The following is a 20484-nucleotide window of genomic DNA, read 5'->3' on the forward strand; positions in this document are numbered from 1 at the left end:
GATCTTACCAGTTAGGACTCAGAAAAGTTAAAGAGGTTGCTTCTCTTAACAGGCAGATAGGGTTATAAAGAGGGTGAGATAAACCAATTAGTTCTTTTTTTGAACAACATTTTATAATGATTCTCACCAAACTGTTCATGGCTTCTTAAAGGGTTAATACTTCTACTTATCCCCTTTTCAAAACCTAAGTAACGGAAATTATATATATACTAGCGTTCCCGTTGCAGGAAAAATCCTGCAATAGGGTTTCCTGCTGCAGTCTACCCCGCCCCACCTGCTCTCCTCCCTTCTCCCTGCTCTGCCTTCTCCACCAGACCGCCTACTCTCCTTCCTTCTTGCCCTGCCCCGCCTCCGCTCCTCCCTTCTCCTCCCCCCCCCGCCCCTCCCGGCTTGCTTGCTTCTCCGCAGCTTTGCTCCCTTCTGCAGCTCTTGGCTTCTTTCTACGCTGTCTTGATATGCAAATTAGCCGCCATCTTGGTTGGGGTAATTTGCATACTCATCCTGATTGGTTGGTGGGCATGGCTTGGCTGGTGGGCATGGCTTGGGCATGGCGAAGGTGCGGTCAATTTGCATATTTGTCTATTATTAGGTAGGATATATATATAATCTCTCTCTCTCTCTCTCTCTCTCTCTATATATATATATATATATATATATAGAGAGAGAGAGAGAGAGAGAGAGAGAGAGAGAGAGAGAAAGAGAAAGAGAAAGAGAAAGAGAAAGAGAAAGAGAAAGAGAGAGAGACATAATTTGCATTGTGGAAAATGTAGAGATACTGTATATTTGGTTTGATGAATTTGGGCGAAGGAATAAACTAGTACTGACAGTTATAGGAGCAGGTCCACCCAGAAAGAGGGTTTTTCAGGAGAATCTCTGTGGCCAGTTTCTTGCAGGTGGTTTCAGCTGTGATTTGTTTTGTTCACAGAGTTCAGAGCAGCCAGCATCTTACTGACCAAGTATGTTTAAGTCATTGTGCTGAGTGATGTAGGGGTTGAAATGACTAACATGGGCATTACCCTCCAGGAGCTTACAATCCAACATGGAGTTTAAAATCACTACACAGTAAACAATAATGCAAAGGTGGGTTTGAGAGCGTAAAAGAGAAGGAATGATACGAGTGGTTTTAATTTGGCTCCTGGTATGAAGACCAGCACTTTCTTGTATCATACATAGCTGTGTGCTTGGTAAATAGCTTCAGGCAGTAATGCAACTGCTTCAATTCTTCCATTCCTTTTGCTTCATAATACTAATCTTAAAAACGTATGGGCAACCTTTTTTCATATATTTCTTGTGGTACTAAATTAGCATTACCAATTTTGTTGGGTTATGTAACTGAAGAAAGGGCCCAAATACAAGTCTTCGTTTGTGTTCTAAGTAGAAGTTATGTTTGGAAATCTCAAGAGAACTGTCAGAAAAACATGCATTGTTGGACACAGCAAAGGACTCTTTCTTGGGAGTTTTTCTTTATTACAAATCTTGGCTGCTAAAACTAATATCTTGCTTTAGTTTTATGGCATCGTCTGTTGAATACTACACTTTCAGAATGGTATATGTTAATGTGCTTTACCTGGTAGCAGGAAGATGTTTGGTAACCAAATAGGAAGGGGGACTCTAAATTAGATGACATTTACTCACATCTTTATCTTCCTCCAAAAACGTTAGACCAATTTTATTTAAATTCCTGTGAATTGAATCAGGAACTTCAGTTTATGTGTTTTCTCTCCATGTTCATTTTTTAGTTTTGTTTATTTTTATTTGCTTTTCACTGGCAGCTTAAAAACTATAGATAGATTGGCAATATGATGGACCATATGTTGTTAAAAAATTGACTGTGATTTTGATCTTAGGATAGATCGGGCTTTAGTTTTATGGGTGAACTGGTAAATATTCTAATCTGGATTTTACTGGCCTAAAGCTCTCCTCTTAACCCTTTTTGCTTAGAGTTGAGGATTTTCTTGATGGAAACTCCCAGAAGAATTACAAATAGTTAGTTTGTGGGGGGTTGATATTCCCCATAGGTCACTAGAGTGGATGGATGAGGTATTGCCATCCTTCTGTTCTTCCTGAAATCTTGCCATGCCTGGCTCCCTGTCCATCTTGAATCTGTACACTCATTTGATGGCTAGAGAGCTGCTCCTGATGAGATCACTCAAATTAACAAAGCCACCACGGACCCTTTAAAGGCAAGTTATAGATTCCTGTTGTGGGTGGACATTAAGGTCTGTTTTTATCCCTGGTTAGAATAGTATAAGGCAATTTCGGGGGTATGAATGGGGGGAGTGTATGTACAAATGAAGTACATGGTAATTAATAAATATCTCCAGAGTATTAGTCACATTACAGACCATAAGTTTTAGTGACTCAGACAGAATATGTGTAAATATCAAGGGACCTAAAAGGGAACAGAAAATTGGAGAGAGCACAATCGATTGACCATGACAACTGGTGCCTTTTGGCAAAGACAGATACTTCTGGCATTTTGAAGAGCTAAGTTGCCTACACTTTTTTTATAAGTGAAGAGAACTATATTGTGAAGTTCTAAGAGCCATAGTGAAATAAAACAGTATTTTTTAAAGTGTGTCTTTAGAATCCCCTCAAGTACTTATTAAACATGCAGGTTCCTGGCCCTTATCTCAGTTCCATTGCCTCAACTGGCCACTCATCAGAATTTTTAATTCTGTAGATTTCGAGGCCTTCCTCTAACCTACTTAAGAATATCTGGGGGCTGAAGTTGAGAATCATGTATCTTCTGATAGGAGGGCACAATATAACTTCTGTGTGTTTTTGCCAAAATGCATCACCATATACTAATGAAGATAAAACCTAAATTGAAAGGTATTCTACAAAATAATTGTCTGATACTTCTCAAAAATGTCAAGGTCATTTGAGACAGATAAGGTTGATTAGAGGAGGAGACTAAGAGAGCATGATAATGAAATGCAAGTGGGATCCTGGATTGGATCCTGGGCCAGATAGAGGACATCAGTTATATAACTTTTGTTCCTTTATGTTATAGGATTATGATCTTTGTTACCCAAGCCAGGCAGATTTTCAGACCTTACAAAATAAGTGTGTGAATTCCATTGGACTTGTATGCACTTTTCCTTCACTTGCAATCCCCACTATTAGGTGATGTTGCTAGGCAATTAATAATTGTGGGGTTGTTTTTTTTCAAACTGATTAGCGAGGTATAATGTTGATTTAGTGAATTTCAGCACTTAAAAAATTAAATAGGATAGAAAATACTAGTGTAAAAGTAAGGTTAAATATGGCTTCATGAAACTTTCGTTTCAGTTGCACATATGTATTTTGCATGTGTACTGTGCTGGATGGTCATGCAAAATGTATTTTGTACTCTTGGTCACCATCATAAAAAATTTTGAAAGCCCTTTATGAGCTACCAACCTTATGAAGATGTATGAAATAGTCAGAAGTATTGTGTTGTAAAGATGACAAGGAATATAGATTGTTTTGTTTGATACTTCTGGAACATTTTGGGGCCAAAAGTCAGGGGGTTGTCTAAAAGTAGGAGAGGTTTGCTGGGCTTAGAGCCTTAACCTTTTGCATTTTTAATAGACTGCAAGTCCCAGTACTGATATCCAGAAAAAATATTTAAATGCAGACTGCCTGGTATGCCTACAGGTAGGTAAATCTGTTGTGATTCCAAATCCTGTGCTTTATCTCAAGAACAGTTTGGCTGTGAAGTTTAAGGGTATGCTGGAAAATACTAAAAAGCAATTTAAAACAAAGCAAAGCAAAAATTAGATGAGCCAGAAAGATGGACAGAATGTGCCAAAGAAGAACACAGCAATTGCTCAAGAAGCAGGAAGTGGACTCATTTCACTGCTGTTGTGGGCAGTTTTCCAAATACTTTAGGGTAGGGGCCATACATGGTGTCTTTTTCCTACAACTTTTGCACTTCTGCTAAGGAAAGTTTTTGAGTACTGTGCTAGTTATTGAGTTATTTTAAGCATTTAGTTTAAAGTGCTGTGGTCTTCCTGCTACCCAGCAGGTGTCCGGCTTGACCTCCAGCTTTTTTTGGAGAGAAGGGCCTATGAAAATGTCCTCAGGAAAAATGTTTTATTAGTAGTATTTTTTTTTTGAAATTTGGAGAGATCTGTTAGGGAATAGTGGACTCTTAAGATTGATGAGATCTGTATTTTATTTCTGGCTCTGCCACTAATTACTATTTAACCATTGCCAAGTAATTTGACTTTTCTCAGCTTCAGTTTCTGTCTTCTGTGAAATATGAGGGGGGCATCTCTAGGATGATGGGAGAATCGAATGAAATAGAAAATAGGAACCAGCTGTAGTCTCTACAAAGCACCTTACAAATGAAAAGAAAGCAGTGATGTTACTGCTTTTTTTCTAATTAGTAGAGGAGGGTTGCATAGTAAGGAGGATTGAATGGGTGAAACATCTGTTGGCACATTAAACAATATTTTGTGCAGAAACTTATAAGGAAGAAGCTTGATGAGGTTGTCACATCCTATTGAGTTTGAGGCCAGACTCAGTACTTTAGGAATTTAGCTGAAAGCAGGGGGTGGGGTTATATACCATCTTTATTGAGTAAAACTGTTAAATTTTGCAAAATTAAAGTAGTTGCTCATTCTGGTGGAAATACAACACCTACATTAAACCAATTTAATTTGTATCCTAAAACGTTGTGAGGTTGTGGGACAAGTTTTTTATATTTAAGAGGGTGGGTGCTGAATTTAATTTCCTGAGACCATTATAATAAAAAGTCTTTTTAATCCAATTGTTTGCTCTCTGCCCATTGACTAACAAGGTGACTCAGTCAGGCTTTATTCAGCACAAATGAAATTCTTTGGAACCAGCCAGTGCAATTTCAACTTAGTTTTATTTCCTGGAGGGGTAGGGTGTGGGATTTATTTCCCTCCCCCCTTAATTTCCCATAAAGAGTATATAGCTCCTTCAGTACAGGCAGATTTCAGCAAGAGGAGAGAACACGTTTTTGGAAATCACCGTCTCGCCTTCTTTCAGATGGCGTGAACAGTTTCCCAAGTCCCCTCTGCAGCTTTCTAAATGAGCACTCACTTGTCAATCTTTTCTCCTTTCTCCCTCTTTTTCTGGCCTAAATGTGTGCAAACATTTTTATGAATTAATTTCTCTCTTTTCTTTTCCTGAATCTATAACTACATATTTCCTGGAGAATTGTTTTAATTTGTCAGATAGTTTCCTAGCCAACCTCAGTCCATGTTATTTTAGAGCAGTGCATTTTAATTTTTCCTAATTCTACACTGAAGAAATTATTAACAGGGCATTTAAGTCAGGTGATACAAGTGCAACCTAAAAAGATACTAAAAAAATAACTAAATAAAATAAAGAGATACTCATAAGTTGCTTTAAAGAAATATGGTGCTGACACTGGTTTCCTTCCTAGTTCAAAACCATTTCAGAAGCGGCATGAATGACCTTTATTTTCCTCTCTGCAGCACACATGACTATAATTTCCCATGACTATTTATGGTCTCTACAGCCCTTTTCTAACTTCCCTTTAAAAAAAAAAAAGTCAACAGAATACGTGTTTTTTTAATGGAAAATATTCTATTTTGGGGAAGCTGCTTTTCCTCAGATAAGTAGTGGAGTTGGGTGTGTGTGTGTGTGTGTGTGTGTGTGTGTGTGTGTGTGTAAGCATGTGGGGGTTGCAAAATTGGGGAGTATTAAATTAGTGGGTTGAGAGCTTAGAATGACAATCCTGGTGATGACTCTTGAATGCAAAGCCTTCTTTTTATCCAAGATTAAAAATAACTGTACCTGGTATTCCATTTTTCTTTTTCTTTTTTTTAAGGAAGATTTTATCTTTTTTCCAAAGATATGGTAGAATAGTCCTGAATTGAGTGCTGACTGTTTCAGACCCAAGTGATTTTGAAATGAGAGAATGGAGGTTCACTAACACAGTAGTTCTAGGTGGAGGCAGGGCAGCTTTGACCTTGCACTATAGCAGCTGAGTCCTGTGGGCTGAACACGCTCCATGTTCTGGCAGCTGCAGCTTCACCATAGAGCATACATCACGGAGATCCATTGTGAAGCAAGGGATTGTCAGAGTCGTGAGCTGCACATAGTTCCTGCTCTGTTCTTCCCTTCCCTTCCAAATGGTTTGGAACCTTGTCACAGCAAGGATTCTGTCTCAGTTCTGCAGCTTTGCATTTTGCGTTTATCTGTGTCTCACAATAACTCTAGGATTACTGTTTGACAATATTAGTTATCTTAGGTATAAAAACATTCTTCATATTTTAGCCATTGTTCACTCTGTTATTTGGATAACCAATTGTATATATAGATATTATTTATTTGTTGTTAATGTAAAATTTTTTGAAGAATAAGATAAATACAGAAAAGAGGCCAAATCATAAGTGTAGCACATGATGAATTTCATCAAAGTGAGCGCACTGGTGTAACCAGCACCCCAATCGAGAACCAGACGTCATCCTGTTGGAAAAACCAGAGTCCTCTCCTAGACACTGCTTCCTTTACCCTGACTTCTGATACCTCAGGTTCATCTTGCCTGTCGTTAGAGGCTCACATGGTGCATCCCCTGTTCTCTGGCTTCTTTCACTTCACATTACTTTTGTGAGATTTGTCCTGTTGATCATGAAGTTGTAGTTCTTCATTTCCCTGGCTTTATAGTGTTCCTTCATCAGAGCAAATCAGCTCCTGCGGTTGTGAATCTGTGTCAGTAAAATGTGGTTTTGACAACATACTGACAGGGCTTAGTCACTATGTGCTTTAGATGGGTTGTGATCTAATATCCAACTGTTTCTTTTTTTTTTTTTAAGGCAATTATTTTTTTCTTGCTAAAGACAAAATATTTATCACTCTCTCTCCCACTCCCCGTCAGCTATAAAATTAGTCACTTCTGTCACCTTTGTGCTTCCATAAAAATCAATTTCTCTCTTTTTGTATTTAAGACACATAGATAGCTATTGTGTTCATCGTAGACAGGGGAGTCAGGTATCCATATGCCTGCTAATGCCAGGTCCAGTCCTTAAATTCCCATTTCTAAACCCAGTTTCTAATAAGTGAGGTATCTGTCAGAAAACTGGGCTTTTTGAAGATTCCGGACTAGAACTCTGTCTTATCATCAGGATTTTGTTGCATTTTGTCCTTGTAGTCTGAGATTCCTGAACGCATCTGCCAACAAACTGGAAACTCTTCCTGTGGCCACGCTTTCCGAAGAAACGAGCAGCATCTTACAGGAGTTGTATTTGACAAACAACAACCTCACAGACAAGTGTGTGCCCTTGTTAACAGGACACCCCCACCTGAAGATCCTGCACATGGCCTACAACCGCCTTCAGAGCTTCCCGGCAAGGTAAGAGAAGGCCACCGAGGGACGCTTTTCACTGTGCTCCTGAAAATCAAGTCACAGATGGAAAGGCGAAGCAGTCATTTCCCAGATGACGTAAAGCTTGTTTCTCCCTGATTCCTCTTCACGGTTGTCTTTTATATAAGCCACGATCAGCACTCTCCTAAAGAGAAATGTGTCGGTTTTTCTAATATGAATATATCCACAGACCCAATCACTAAAACATTCTTACGGTTTTGAAATAAGATATGTTATTTAGCATATGTATTTGTTTCTTTAGCTTCTTTTTAACCAAATTAATTTTGGAAAACTTAACCTAATATGGTGGTTGGTAATTAGAACATCAATTAGCTTCCAGATTTTGTGTTTTTGCTTATGGTATAGGTAGCCGTGGTGGCTTGTGCAACAGTAGAAACTGTGGGACATTACGAAGGATGTCTGGCCCTCAGAAGATTCCGTTTCTAATATTTTGGTATTGATTTCTGTTTTACGAGCAATGGCATTGTGTCTTAGCTCTGCAGGAATCCACACGCCGAGCCTGCTCTGAGGGATTCACTCCCCATCCATGTCCACTTCGTTGGCATTCATCCATCACACAAGTTGAGACTTAGAACACATACCCACACATCAAAGGAGCAAACACTAAACTCTCTGGTATTCTGCTAACTGCCACTGAGCCTGGGCCAAAGCAAAATACTGGCACAACCTCCCTCTGCTGCCCTCAGGACTACTTGTTTGCTTAAACCCTACTGAAGGAGGAAGGCCCAAATAGGCATGGACTTAAAGTATTGCTCTGTGTTTTGTTTTGTTTTTGTTTTTTTGTAATATATATTTATTTCTGCAATTTTTCCCTTCACATGATGTTAATGATTCAATTTTTTTTAAAACTTCTGTGTACTTTACTGTGGAATGAGGAGATGATATTTTGGGACAAAAACATAGTAATTACATAAGATAATACATCTGAAAGGGCTCATTGTCCTATTTCAGATGGTGAGTGTCCGAGCCCTGCCTGAGAAATGATTATCAAACTCAGATTCTGCGGGTGTTCCCCAGGGACCCATGTCAGTTGTAATCAGCCCAAGTACAGAGAATTTTTTATGCACTCCATCAAAACGCACCTTGGTGTCATTTCTGTCTCCCTGGGGATTGTGATGTGGCACAGCAGCTGCCCTACAAGACAAGACTGGGACTTACCTGTCTCCTTGAGCCTCATGTCTCACACGAGGTCTGGCCTAGGGTAGACTCCACGGATGGATGCTGAATTAAAGAACATACTCCGTGGTCAAGGTGTTCATGACCACCTTCTTTTCATATTAATTTCTGTAACTTCTCCTTTCTTGGGCCTGATTGCTAACTTTTGAGTCATTTCTCATGCCCCATTACCCATTGATTTCTTCACATTGCTTTTCAAAATATAATAGCATATTCAAAAAATAGTCTTCCAAATTCGGGCTAATGTAAATGGATTACTTCACAGTCTGCATCTGTAATATTGTTTGTAGCATATCCTAATACCATGTTGGATATTGATGAGATTGAAAGATTGGGTTTCAATAGACAAAAACCTAGTTCTTATGTATCTTAGGCATGTATTTTTTTTTCAAGATAAGCAGATAAGGTTACTTTTATATGTGAGAGATAACAGAAAGAAAAGTAATAATGGGTTTATTGCTAAAATTTTTAAAGGTTTATAGTGACAAATAAAACCACAGCAAGCAGAGAAGATACCAATTGCTGTAAACTAAATGATTCACATTACAGATTTGAGTTCCACTCACTGGGAATCCTGAGCTTCTTGGAAACCAGCATCACCAGTGGTAGAAAAAGGGAGGAATGGCTGAGTGTCAGGTGGCCTGTGTATCATAGGACTGTGGAGGTGGAGGGGGTTTTCCTCCTCATTTACAGAAAACACAAGACACACTAACTCAGAAATTTTCCTTTATTTGATTACTGTAATTATTGATTAATATTATTAAGGTTAATTATAGATTAAGATTGAACAATAAAAGAAATAGTTAAACAAAAGTGTTAGATTATTTTAGGACAAATTATTAAGGTAAGACCAGAGAGAGTCCTTCTTTGTGGGTGTTTGTGAGGAGTTGAGAGAAACTTCTTTGGGGCACAATTTAAGTTTGGGCCCTGCCAGCAAGTGGAGAGATGATGCAGATGACCTTTCAGCATCCCCCACCCCACACCCACTCCTCACTAGCATCTGTCCTCAAGGTGATGTCGGAAATTGGGGAATTTGGTTTTAGGAGAAAACATATTTTCATAGGAGCTATAATCCTCTTTTTCCCTGCACCCCTTGAGTTTTCAGTGCCGATACAAAGGAAATCAGACTCTCTAATTAAGCTATTTGAAAGTACTGATAATGGATTAATGCTGACTTTTGACCTATTTGAGCAGGATTTTCATTAGCTTTTAGACTAAACTGCATAGCAAGGTTATTGTCAGGATAACTTAATTCACAGTTTTCAGAGGAAAAGGATATCTGTTTTCCTTCTTGTTGCTAATTTAAAGAGTTCAGGTTAATAGTTTTTGTTTTGTAGTAGGAAAGGAGATGTTAAAATAATTTGATACTCAAAAAACAATAGTGAAAATATAGTCTTGTTAAAATGACTATTACAAGTGAATATTTTTTAAAAATATATTTTATTGATTTTTTTACAGAGAGGAAGGGAAAGAGAGTTAGAAACATCGATGAGAGAGAAACATGGATCAGCTGCCTCCCGCACACCCCCCACTGGGGATGTGCCCACAACCAAGGTACATGCCCTTGACCGGAATCGAACCTGGAACCCTTCAGTCCGCAGGCCGATGCTCTATCCACTGAGCCAAACCAGTTAGGGCACAAGTGAATCTTTAAAGAATCTTTAAAGTCATAGTAAATTCCACCTTTGATTTTCATTATGTATTATTTTCTTTTTAACTTGCCCTATAATTATGACTCCCTATGCTGTGGATTTTTTTCTTGTTTTAGTAAAATGGCGAAACTGGAGGAACTTGAAGAAGTCGATATCAGTGGGAACAAACTGAAAGCGATCCCAACAACCATCACGAACTGCCGGCGCATGCACACTGTGATCGCCCACTCCAACTGCATTGAGGTCTTTCCTGAAGTTATGCAGCTCCCAGAAATCAAGGTGTGTGGTTTCAGCCCATCAGTTGTGGTGTTCAAAGAGAGAATTTTGGCTTTCATTCACTCATTCGGGCATTTGCACCATTGACTTCCTCAGCATGGAGACTCAGTTGTCTTTGCCCCATCCTTTCTAACCACTGAGCTAAACTGTTGAGTCAGCAGAAGGAAAAAACAACCAGAAACCAAACCACTGGACTGGGATTGGGAAATTGTATTCCATCCCTTACCAGCTGCATGACATGAGGCTAGCCACATAGCCACCGAACGTTTCCCATCTGCCTAATCTATTTTCCTACTTATTTCCAGGCTCAGAGACTGAATGGAGTATGATAGCAGTCTGAGAAACTTAAAGGTGCCAGTGTACCCCTCCTCACCAGTTCCCCTAATTAAGTAGCATTCACCACCACAGCACCCAACTCATAATCATTCCCTGTATAGGTCACCAAACATTCATTTCAATTTAATGAAATGGGATAGAACAGATATTCCCATTTGATAGGTTAGGAAACTAAGGTGCTGAAAAAGGAAATGATCTATGTAAATTAAGGCAGCAATTGGTGTGATTCCTGAGTCAGGTAGACTTAATGGGGTGAAATCTGTTCACTGGGATGAGTCATCTAACAGGTTTTTATTTGTGTGTGTGTATGTGTTTGTGTGTGTGTGGGTGGGTGGGTGGGTGCAAAAGTAGGAATTCCTTACAGATATAAAATGTAACTTTTCATTTGCATCTTAGCATTTCTGCTTATCCTCAGTTTTATGCCTAATAAAAATAACTCAGTGGTTATATACTTTGGAGCATATTCTAGTCTCCTAATAAGGAACAAAAGCTGTCCTACTTAGCCATTCCTCACTTTTCAGGCACTTTCCGATATAAACTTGATATCATAGACATTTGAAGATACCATAAATAGCATGCATAATTTTTTTTTTACGACAGTGGTTTTTATACATTTACCTGGTTGACGTGTGCCGTGTTTGATATCCTAAGGAGTTCGGTGGCAGATTGAAGGGCAGGAAGAGTGTAAAGCTGGAGTGTGACCAGATGGAATAAATGTCATCAGAGAATCACCCTGATGACAGCATTGTGGGGAGAGGGTCACAGGGAAGGAAACTGAAAGCAAAGCTCGGGAGGGTCGTAGTCCTCCCGGGGAATGTGATGGACGGGGTAACGAAGGACTCAGAAGGGAATTGGCTGCAGTGAATTAAACACATGGTGACCAAATGGGCCTGGGTGGGGTTAATGTGTAAGCACCATCTATAAGAAGGTCTGCTTTCCATGGCCAGTGATTATCTTTGTAAATAAATACTCTAGTGAACTCACTTTATAAATTGGTAATATAAGAATGAGCAATTTTACAATGACAGAACTCTGAAAGTTTAAAACCTTAGATCACATTATAAAACATTGCTAACCAATTTTATAAAATTTAGTAATGTTCCAAAATGCCTTTTTAGATTATGGGAATCTTTTCCCATAATCCATGCTCTGACCTCTGAAATTATTTCTGTCAACCACGTATGTTGTAAGCTACCCACACCTGCCAGCCCTTAAGCTTAGGTTTCAAAATTACCCAGCGGATTATATTTATACCATTTGTTGTCTTATCTGTGATGTATTCCGACTCTATTGGCAGAATAAACCATTATTAACCAGTATTATAAATTTTTCATTGAAGTCCAGTTGACTATTCATGCAACCATTATTTATAATTGGAAAATAAAACAAAAAGGAGATGACCATCTTTCTATTATGAATGTTTTGATTATGTGAATTATTGTACTTACACTGAAAGTATTAAGGCTATTAAAGGTGTTGGGAGTGAAAATATGGAATAATTGAAACGTAATGAAATGGTACCTACATTTATGATCTTTTAAAGTTTTTTTATATTAATAACTAGAGGCCCAATGCATGAAATTTGTGCAAGGAGCTTGGCCCTTGTGGCCCCGGTTGCCTCGGCCCTCATGGCCCTGGCGGCCCCCCTTGGTGGTCACCTTTGGCAGCCCCCTTTGGTGGCCCCCCTCGGCGGCCCAGCTGCCTCGCGAGCCTGCTCCCCGCCCACTGGTCATTCCATAAGGTCGTTCCACTGTCCAGTCTAATTATCATATTGATAATTGGGGCCAGGGGACCTGAGGCTAGGCGGGGGGACCTGAGGCCATGTCCCCCACCCCAGCACCTGGCCAGGGGACCTGAGGCCACGCCCCCCACCTGGCGGGGCTTGACAGGGGTGGGGCCAGCCAGGTCTGGGACTTGCGCAATTTCAAGGTGTGTGCGGTTGGGTGGGGACTTGACTCTGGGTCACTTGGCACGCCCCAGACTCTGACAGGAGGGAGGGTTTCATATCTATTTTACTAATTTTCTGTCATCTCTGACACTTCTATTATAGAGAAAGGGCAAATAGCAATATATATATATATATATATATATATATATATATATATATGTATATATATAAAAGCCAAGCTACCAGAATGCCGAATGACCGGAACGACTGGTGGCTCTGATTCACCAACAGGTCTGATCAGGGGGTTGGGGTGGCCCCTGCCCCTGGCTGACCCCAGCTGGATCGGGGGCGGGACTGGCCAGCCAACCTCCCATGTCCCCTCCCCCCTGCCGGCCTGGCCCTATCGGCCCCCATTGGGGTGGGTCAGCCGGACCCCACCCATGCACGAATTCGTGCATCGGGCCTCTAGTATTAAAATATTTCCTCTAATTAATTCCCTTCTAATGTGCACGAATTTTGTGCACCGGGCACTAGATTAGGATAAACCTATAAGAAAAATATAGACTGCTAACACTGGTAGTGTTAGAGTGCTAAATTTAAGGGTAAATTTTCTAAACTTTTCTGTTTGCCCAACTTTTTGTAATGGGGTCATAAAGCTCTTGTAGTAAAAAGTAATTACTTAAGATTTTAATATAACTTCATATTATTGCTGCAGTTTGGGAGCAAGAGTGTTAAACATTGTATTATCAGTTAAGAACACATTTCTCCAAAAATATAGGTTCTCATTTTACCTAGTCTATAGCTATCCCCAATCCATTATACATTTAAGTTCTTTAAGAATTTTTCCAAATAATGATGATTTTGTCCACTTTTGAGGATTCCGAAATTCTTGAATACAATTTGCTTTCAAACTATCTTAAGGTTTTTAATAGGCTGTGGTACATTTACACCAGGAAATATTATGCAACAGTGAAAAAAAAGGATCTCTTATTCTTTGAGATAACATGGAAGGACCTGGAGAGTATTATGCTAAGCAAAATAATCCTGTCAGAGAAAGACAAATACCATGATTTCACTTATATGTGTAATCTAATGAACAAAATAAACTGATGAACAAAATAGGTCTAGAGACTTAGAAGCATGAGACAGACTTTCGAATCTCAGAGAAAAAGCAGGTGTGGGTTGTGTCTGGGAAGAGATTAACCAAGGAACTCGTATGCATATATATGCATAACCCATGGACATAGACAAACAATAGTGTGGGGAAGGCTTGAGGTGGGGGCGGGCTAGAAGGAGTCAATGGGGGGAAATGGGGTACATATGTAATACTTTCTAAAATAAAGATCTACATTATAAAAGGCCAGGGGCCATTACGACCTAAACGACCAGGCGGATGACCGTTCACCAGGAAGTGCATGGAACACCTCTTGGTCCCACCCCCACGGCCCACAGGCTCCTATCACAGCAAGGCTGGCAGCCGGTGGGCAGGCGGGGCGGCGGGGGTGGGTGGGAGGGGCACAGTTGCATATCAGGCCCAGAACGAGGCCCGGAGTGAGAGGCAGGGCCTGATCAGCAGCCACCACGGCTGCTGGCAAGGCCCAGGGAGAGAGAGAGGCAAGGCCTGATCTGCAGCTGCTACAGCTGCTGGCAAGGCCTGGAGAGAGAGAGAGAGAGAGAGAGAGAGAGAGAGAGAGGGAGAGAGAGAGAGAGGTGGGGCCTTAGCAGCAGCTGCCACAGCTACTGGCAAGGCCCAGGGAGAGAGAGAGGCAAGGCCTGATCCTCTGCAGCTGCAGATCAGGCCCGGCGATTGGCCTGGAGAGAGGCCCAGAGAGAGAGGCAGGGCCTGATCTGCAGCTGTCATGGCGGCTGCGGATCAAGCCCAGGGATAGGCCCGGAGATGCTGATGGGCATAGAAACCAACCAATCAGAACCAAATCTAGGTGAAGTGTGAGGAGCCAATGGCTGCCTAGGAGTCGGGGCTTTTGATGCTAACTGGCATAGAAACTGACCAATCAGAACCAAATCTGGGTGAACTGCAAGGAGCCAGTGGCTGCCTCGGAGGCGGAGTTTTTGATGCTGACTGGCATAGAATCCAACCAATCAGAATCTAATCTGGGTGAACTTCGAAGGCAGAACCTAAGGTGGGGGCTGAGGAGGGGTTTTAAGGGCAACAGCTGTTTGGTGTAAGGTGTAAGAAAGCGGCTCAATGTTTTAATGACTGGTTTGGCAGTATAGTGCATATGGCTGGCTATCAGTCCAGATATAGGGATTATGTATTTTTGACTGCCAAGAGCATCTCCTCTTGCTGAAAAAGGCCCCCCCTCCCATTTAAGCAATCCTATCCTGTATAACCTGTCTATACTAATAAAAGGGTAATATGCTAATTAGACCGGGTTGACCGGCCATCTTCCACATGTCCAACTTCCTTCTGGACAAAGCCATGGTGGTGGGGGCCAAGGCAGAGGCAGTCAGGGGCAATCAGGCTGGCAGGGGAGGGCAGTTGGGGGTGAGACCAGGCCAGCAGGGGAGAGCAGTTGGGGGCAATCAGGCCAGCAGGTGAGCAGTTAGGGGCAATCAGGTAGGCAGGCAGAGTGGTTAGGGGCGATCAGGCAGGCAGGCAGGTGATTAGGATCCAGCAGTCCCAGATTGTGAGTGATGTTTGACTGCCGGTTTAGGCCTGATCCCTGTGGGCCTAAACCGGCAGTCGGACATCCCCCAGGGGGTCCCGAATCGAGAGGGTGCAGGCTGGGCTGAGGGAACCACCCCCCCATGCATGAATTTCGTGCACTGGGCCTCTAGTTTAAAAATAAAATTATAGTCAGGTGCCAGCTCAAGCCAGAGAACTGAATGCTTTCCACCTCATCCTGCTGAATTTGGGGTCCATATTCTCTTATCCAGAAAACTTACCAGTTCCTGTCATTCTGGCCTGTGCACGCGAGCCTTCTGCCCTGGTTCCCTGCTCCCAGAGCAGAAGCACAGCCCCTGGTGTTAGGGCTCACCTCATGTAAGCCTTCCACTGGTTTTGTGAGAAAGGAGGCATTATTGGAGTTCACTGATAACACAGAATTGGAATTCACTGATAACACAGAATTTCTGCTCTAATCCATATGCTGATCCTTCTGCTTGTTTTCTAATGAGATTAGGTGGGAGTTGCTGCCTGGAGAGCAGGATCCATATTTAATTCCTGCCCTTTTCTATTGCATACAGTAGACAGGCCCATTTACTAGTCTCTCTTTTACTGATATCTTACTTAGCTTCTTTTGAAGATCTTCTCATTCTGAGTATTTGTTTCTGCTTTTTCCTCATTTTCATGGTTTTTTGTTTGTTTTAAGAAGTTCCATTTTGATGTTGTAACTACCTCATGGCCACAACAGGTGCAGAGATTTTTGTCAGCAATAAGAAAAAGTATCCTGAGGTTATTTCAGTTAACTCTTAATTTTTAAATGTACAGAAAACTTTGAAGGATAAAGATGGGGAGAAGAAAGAGCATGGATTTTTTTTTTTTGCATTATTCAAAGATAGTAAAAATTTAAACTGCATTTAGCAAAAACCTGTTTTCAACGTCTATGGCAGAGTGGCAGCCAAACTTTTCTGCATTTGAGCAGCAAGTGTAGCAAATGGTTAGACTGATTCTGCTGGGAGGCGTAGAAGCTCCGAACTGCCTGACCCTCTCCTTGTTTCCACTTATTTCTTCAGTGCGTGGACCTGAGCTGTAACGAGCTAAGTGAAGTTACTTTACCAGAAAACCTGCCTCCAAAATTGCAAGAATTAGACCTGACTGGAAACCCCCGGCTGGCTCTTGATCACAAAACCCTGGAACTGCTGAAGTAAGTGTTTCATGAAGCATTGACAACAGGCTTATAGCTGAGTAAGAACATCAGTCTGGCATCCACTCACATCCCAGTGGTATCTTCACTCGTTTGAAGTCATTTGAAAGTCTATAATTCACCAAAATGGAGGGCCAAAAAATTCTAATAGTTGGACACTCAAGTGTCCTTCCAGAAATTAAAAAAAAATACCCAAACAAAAAGAAACAAGAATATTGAATACAAAGAAGAAAATGGTCGATAAAGACAAAGGGGAGAGCAACAAATGACAAGACATGAACTTCCATCTCGGTTACTGACAACATGGGTGATGTGTAGTGCAGATGTTTCAGTAGGATTTTGAGAGAGGAAGCATGTGGGAAAATGACCATTTAGATTATTTAAACAAAACTGGGAGTGTGGGATAATTAGGTCCTGTGATGTTCTATTTGTGTTTTGGGAAAGAGTTCATAGATACTGTCTCATTCTTGAAGTTGATGGAGAATCACAGGTTCAAGCTCTCTATGTGAAATACTAAAAAGGTAACCTCATTAGAAAAGATGTCTTTATAGGAATGTTATCTCAGAGCTCTAACTATCTATCAATAGAATTAAATGAATTATGCTCCACAGTTGAATATTATACAGCCATTAAAAATGATGTGCAGTTATATTACTAATTTGAGAGGACTCCACAGTATAATGTTAAGTGAAAAGAAAGTTAAAGAAAAAGTTTGTATAATATAATTCCACTTTTTGTAAAAATAAATCTCTGTACATTGGGTGATCATGTATGTGCTCAGGCACACCTAGAAAAATGCCTGAAAGGATAGAAAAAAAATGTTAAAATAGTGTTATTCTTGGGATAATAGGGTTATAGGTGGTCTTAATTTTCTTCTTTAACTTTTCTGAATTTTTGGACTTTTTTTCTATGTATCTTAAAGTAACAGTCTTGGACAGTGACAGCTATCAGTCATTATGTATGCTTTATATGCTTAAACCCTGTTGTAATATCTGTTGCTGAAAGTCATCCTCTGTTATCTTAGAAAAAAGGGTAGAATTTTGAAAGTAGAATTGTGGTCCATTAATCTATCCTAACCTTTACTGCAAACTAAAATTTGAAAAGCATTTAAGGTGATTCCTAGATGAATTGGCCTAATCAATGCCTGTTTATTGATATTTTAAGTCCCTGAATGAGCACATTGATTTCAATATATAATTGAAGAATACTGCCTAAGTAGTGTCCTCAGGAAGCTACAGAGACCTAGACTCTCTCTACTGTTCATCAAACAGTATGGGAAGCCTTGGCCCAAATCCCTCAGTTTGTCCAGACCTTGGTTTTCTTCTCTCTAGGATGGGGAGGATGGCCGACATGCTCTCCAGGGTACTTCTCAGAATGAGAGTCCATATAGTATGAAATTTTGTATTAAAAATAATTGCATCAAAATTTGCTAATAAATGCAACTAGCTGTTTGGAGAAAAATAAAAGTTGAATTCTTATCTCATACTAAAATAAATTCCAGCTAAATTAAACCTATAAAATAAAATAATTTTTTAAAGTAAGAAGAAATTATATGAATATATTCACAAGCCAGAAAAGGATTTTTTAGCCAAAAAAAAGGGGAGGGGGGAGAACCACAAGAAGAGAAATCTATAATATCTGTAGATTAGATTTTATGTTTATGTTATGTATATCCTATATAATAAAAGCATAATATGCAAATTGACTGAACGGTGAAACGACTAGTCGGCAGGGGGTGGGGCCAGCGAGCAGGCGGCGCCAGGCCAGCCATTGCATGTGCCAGTGAGTAGAAGGAGGGAATGGCAATGGGGGGGGGGCAGTGACCAGCTGTGGCGGAGGGGCAGTGGGGGGGCAGCACCATCCTCTGATCAGCCCGTTTGGTCACCTCCTACAGGGGGAAGCCGGGCAGCAACGGCAAGGTGATGGGGGCAGGCCGTCCCCTGATCGCCTGTCTTGTTGCCTCCTGCAGAGGGAGGCTGGGAGGTGGCAGCGACGGGGTGATGGGCGCAGTGCCGTCCCCAATCAGCTGACCCGTCGCCACCCACAGAGGGAGGCCAGACTGTGGCTCCCTGTGGGGAGCGGCCTAAGCCATGAGTAGGACTTCCCCTGAGGACTCCGGAACTGTGAGAGGGTGCAGACCAGGCTGAGGGACCCCCCCACATGCATGAATTTTCGTGCACCAGGCCTCTAATTTATATATAATACTTTTTATGCATGAAAGGTTTAAATGTCTATTCCAAAAGCTATCAAGATTAAATCTAAAAAGAATGACAAACTAAGAAGAAACATTGGCAAAAATATGAAAATAAAAGCATTAATATTTAATAGAAAATGTTCTTATAAGTCAGTAAGAAAAGCACTCAAAACAAAATAAGTGAAGGACATTAACGTTTAACAAAAGAAATACAGATAGTTACATGAAAAGATCGTGTTCAACGTTATTAGTACATCAAGGAAATATTAAATATTTAAATGATTTTCTCCCTCTCATTGGTGCTCTGCTAGGACGATAAATGAATATAACTTTTCCTAAAATCTACTGGCCCTGTGTATCAAGCTTCTCAAAATATTCCCATACTGAGACCAAGGTTTTCTCTGGAAAAAAAATTTATTCTAACAAATAATCAGAAATATGTTTTGGGTACAGAATAGTCATCAAGATATTTCTAATTTTATTTGTGATCAATGTAAAATAATGAAAAATGTCCATGATTTAATCAGAACAAAAAGATGCAAAGCTATAGATAGACAGGTAGGAGTGTAGGTATGTAGGTAGGTAGACAGACAGACAGACAGACAGACATGCTATTATATATACACTAGAGGCCCGGTGCACGAATTCGTGCACGCATGGGGTCCCTCAGCCTGGCCTGTGATCGGGGCCAATCTGGGCATCTCGCCCAGTCCCAAGCGAGCCGTTCTGGGCTGGCCGGCCGGCCTGGGGGAGGGACTGTGGGAGGTTGGCCAGCCACGGGAGGTTGGCTGTGGAAGTGCACTGACCACCCAGCCGGCTGGGGGGAGGGACCACAGGAGGTTGGCCGTGGGAGTGCACTGACCTCCAGGGGGCAGCTCCTGCATTGAGCGTCTGCCCCCTGGTGGTCAGTGTGCATCATAGCTACTGGCCAATCGTCAGGTCATAATGATCGCTTAAGCTTTTATATATATAGAAGAAGATGAAAGAAAACCTACTTGTTAAAGTTCTCTACAGTGAGCATGTCACTGGAGGGGCCTGAGCTACTATAGTGAAGCACATGTGTGCCCTAAGGTTTAAAAAGATTAAAATATGAGCCCAGCCCATATGGCTCAGTGGTTGAGCATCAACCTAAGAACCAGGAGGTCGTGGTTCGATTCTCGGTCAGGGCACATGCCAGAGTTGTGGGCTCAATCCCTGGTGGGGAGTGTGCAGGAGGCAACAGATCAATGATTCTCTCATCATTGATGTTTCTATTTTTCCCTCTCCCTTCCTCTCCAAAATAAATAAAAATATATTTTTAAAATATTCGAAACATGTAAGTTAAAGCAAAATAATATTCTCTTAAAAATACTAAATAAATAACAATGAAATCATAATTGTTCTACTTATGTAAAAACGTTACCTTCTCTAACAGAAGATGGTGGCCTTTTAGTAACTTGGGAGAGTCTCCATAACTAATGTATTACTTGCACTTTTAGAGGCTTGGCCTGTTTGTTCTACACGAGCCAGAGTGTGCCTCTGGTCACTCTCCTGTATGGCTGCACTCCAGCTCCCAGTCTGTAGTCTCACGCTCACTTAAAGATCTACCAGAGTCAACATTCAGGTCACTTCGGACAGCTGCTCAGCCACACTGTGCTCAGCTAGGTGGAGAATGAGAAATCACTGCTTCTCAGGAAAGGATTATGGGGGAGTTTAAGGATTATGTATTCTTTAATAATCAGGCTAGGAAATGGAATTATTTCTTTGAAGGCTCTGTGTTCTATCTG

The 20484-nt window shown here is 41.0% G+C and overlaps 1 protein-coding gene across 1 annotated transcript in view; it reads left to right on the plus strand.

The window, feature by feature from the left end:
• PHLPP1 (PH domain and leucine rich repeat protein phosphatase 1) overlaps positions 1-20484 on the plus strand; it is a 200122-nt gene that overhangs the window by 162829 nt on the left and 16809 nt on the right. Inside the window, exons 11-13 of the mRNA XM_079783771.1 lie at positions 7136-7336; positions 10314-10476; positions 16394-16524. Of these exons, the coding sequence (XP_079639897.1) occupies positions 7136-7336; positions 10314-10476; positions 16394-16524 (495 nt within the window). The remainder of the gene's footprint in view (positions 1-7135; positions 7337-10313; positions 10477-16393; positions 16525-20484) is intronic.

The sequence above is a fragment of the Cnephaeus nilssonii genome, assembly GCF_951640355.1.
Source record: "Cnephaeus nilssonii genome assembly, chromosome: 11".
In the NCBI taxonomy this organism is placed as follows: Eukaryota; Metazoa; Chordata; class Mammalia; order Chiroptera; family Vespertilionidae; genus Cnephaeus; species Cnephaeus nilssonii.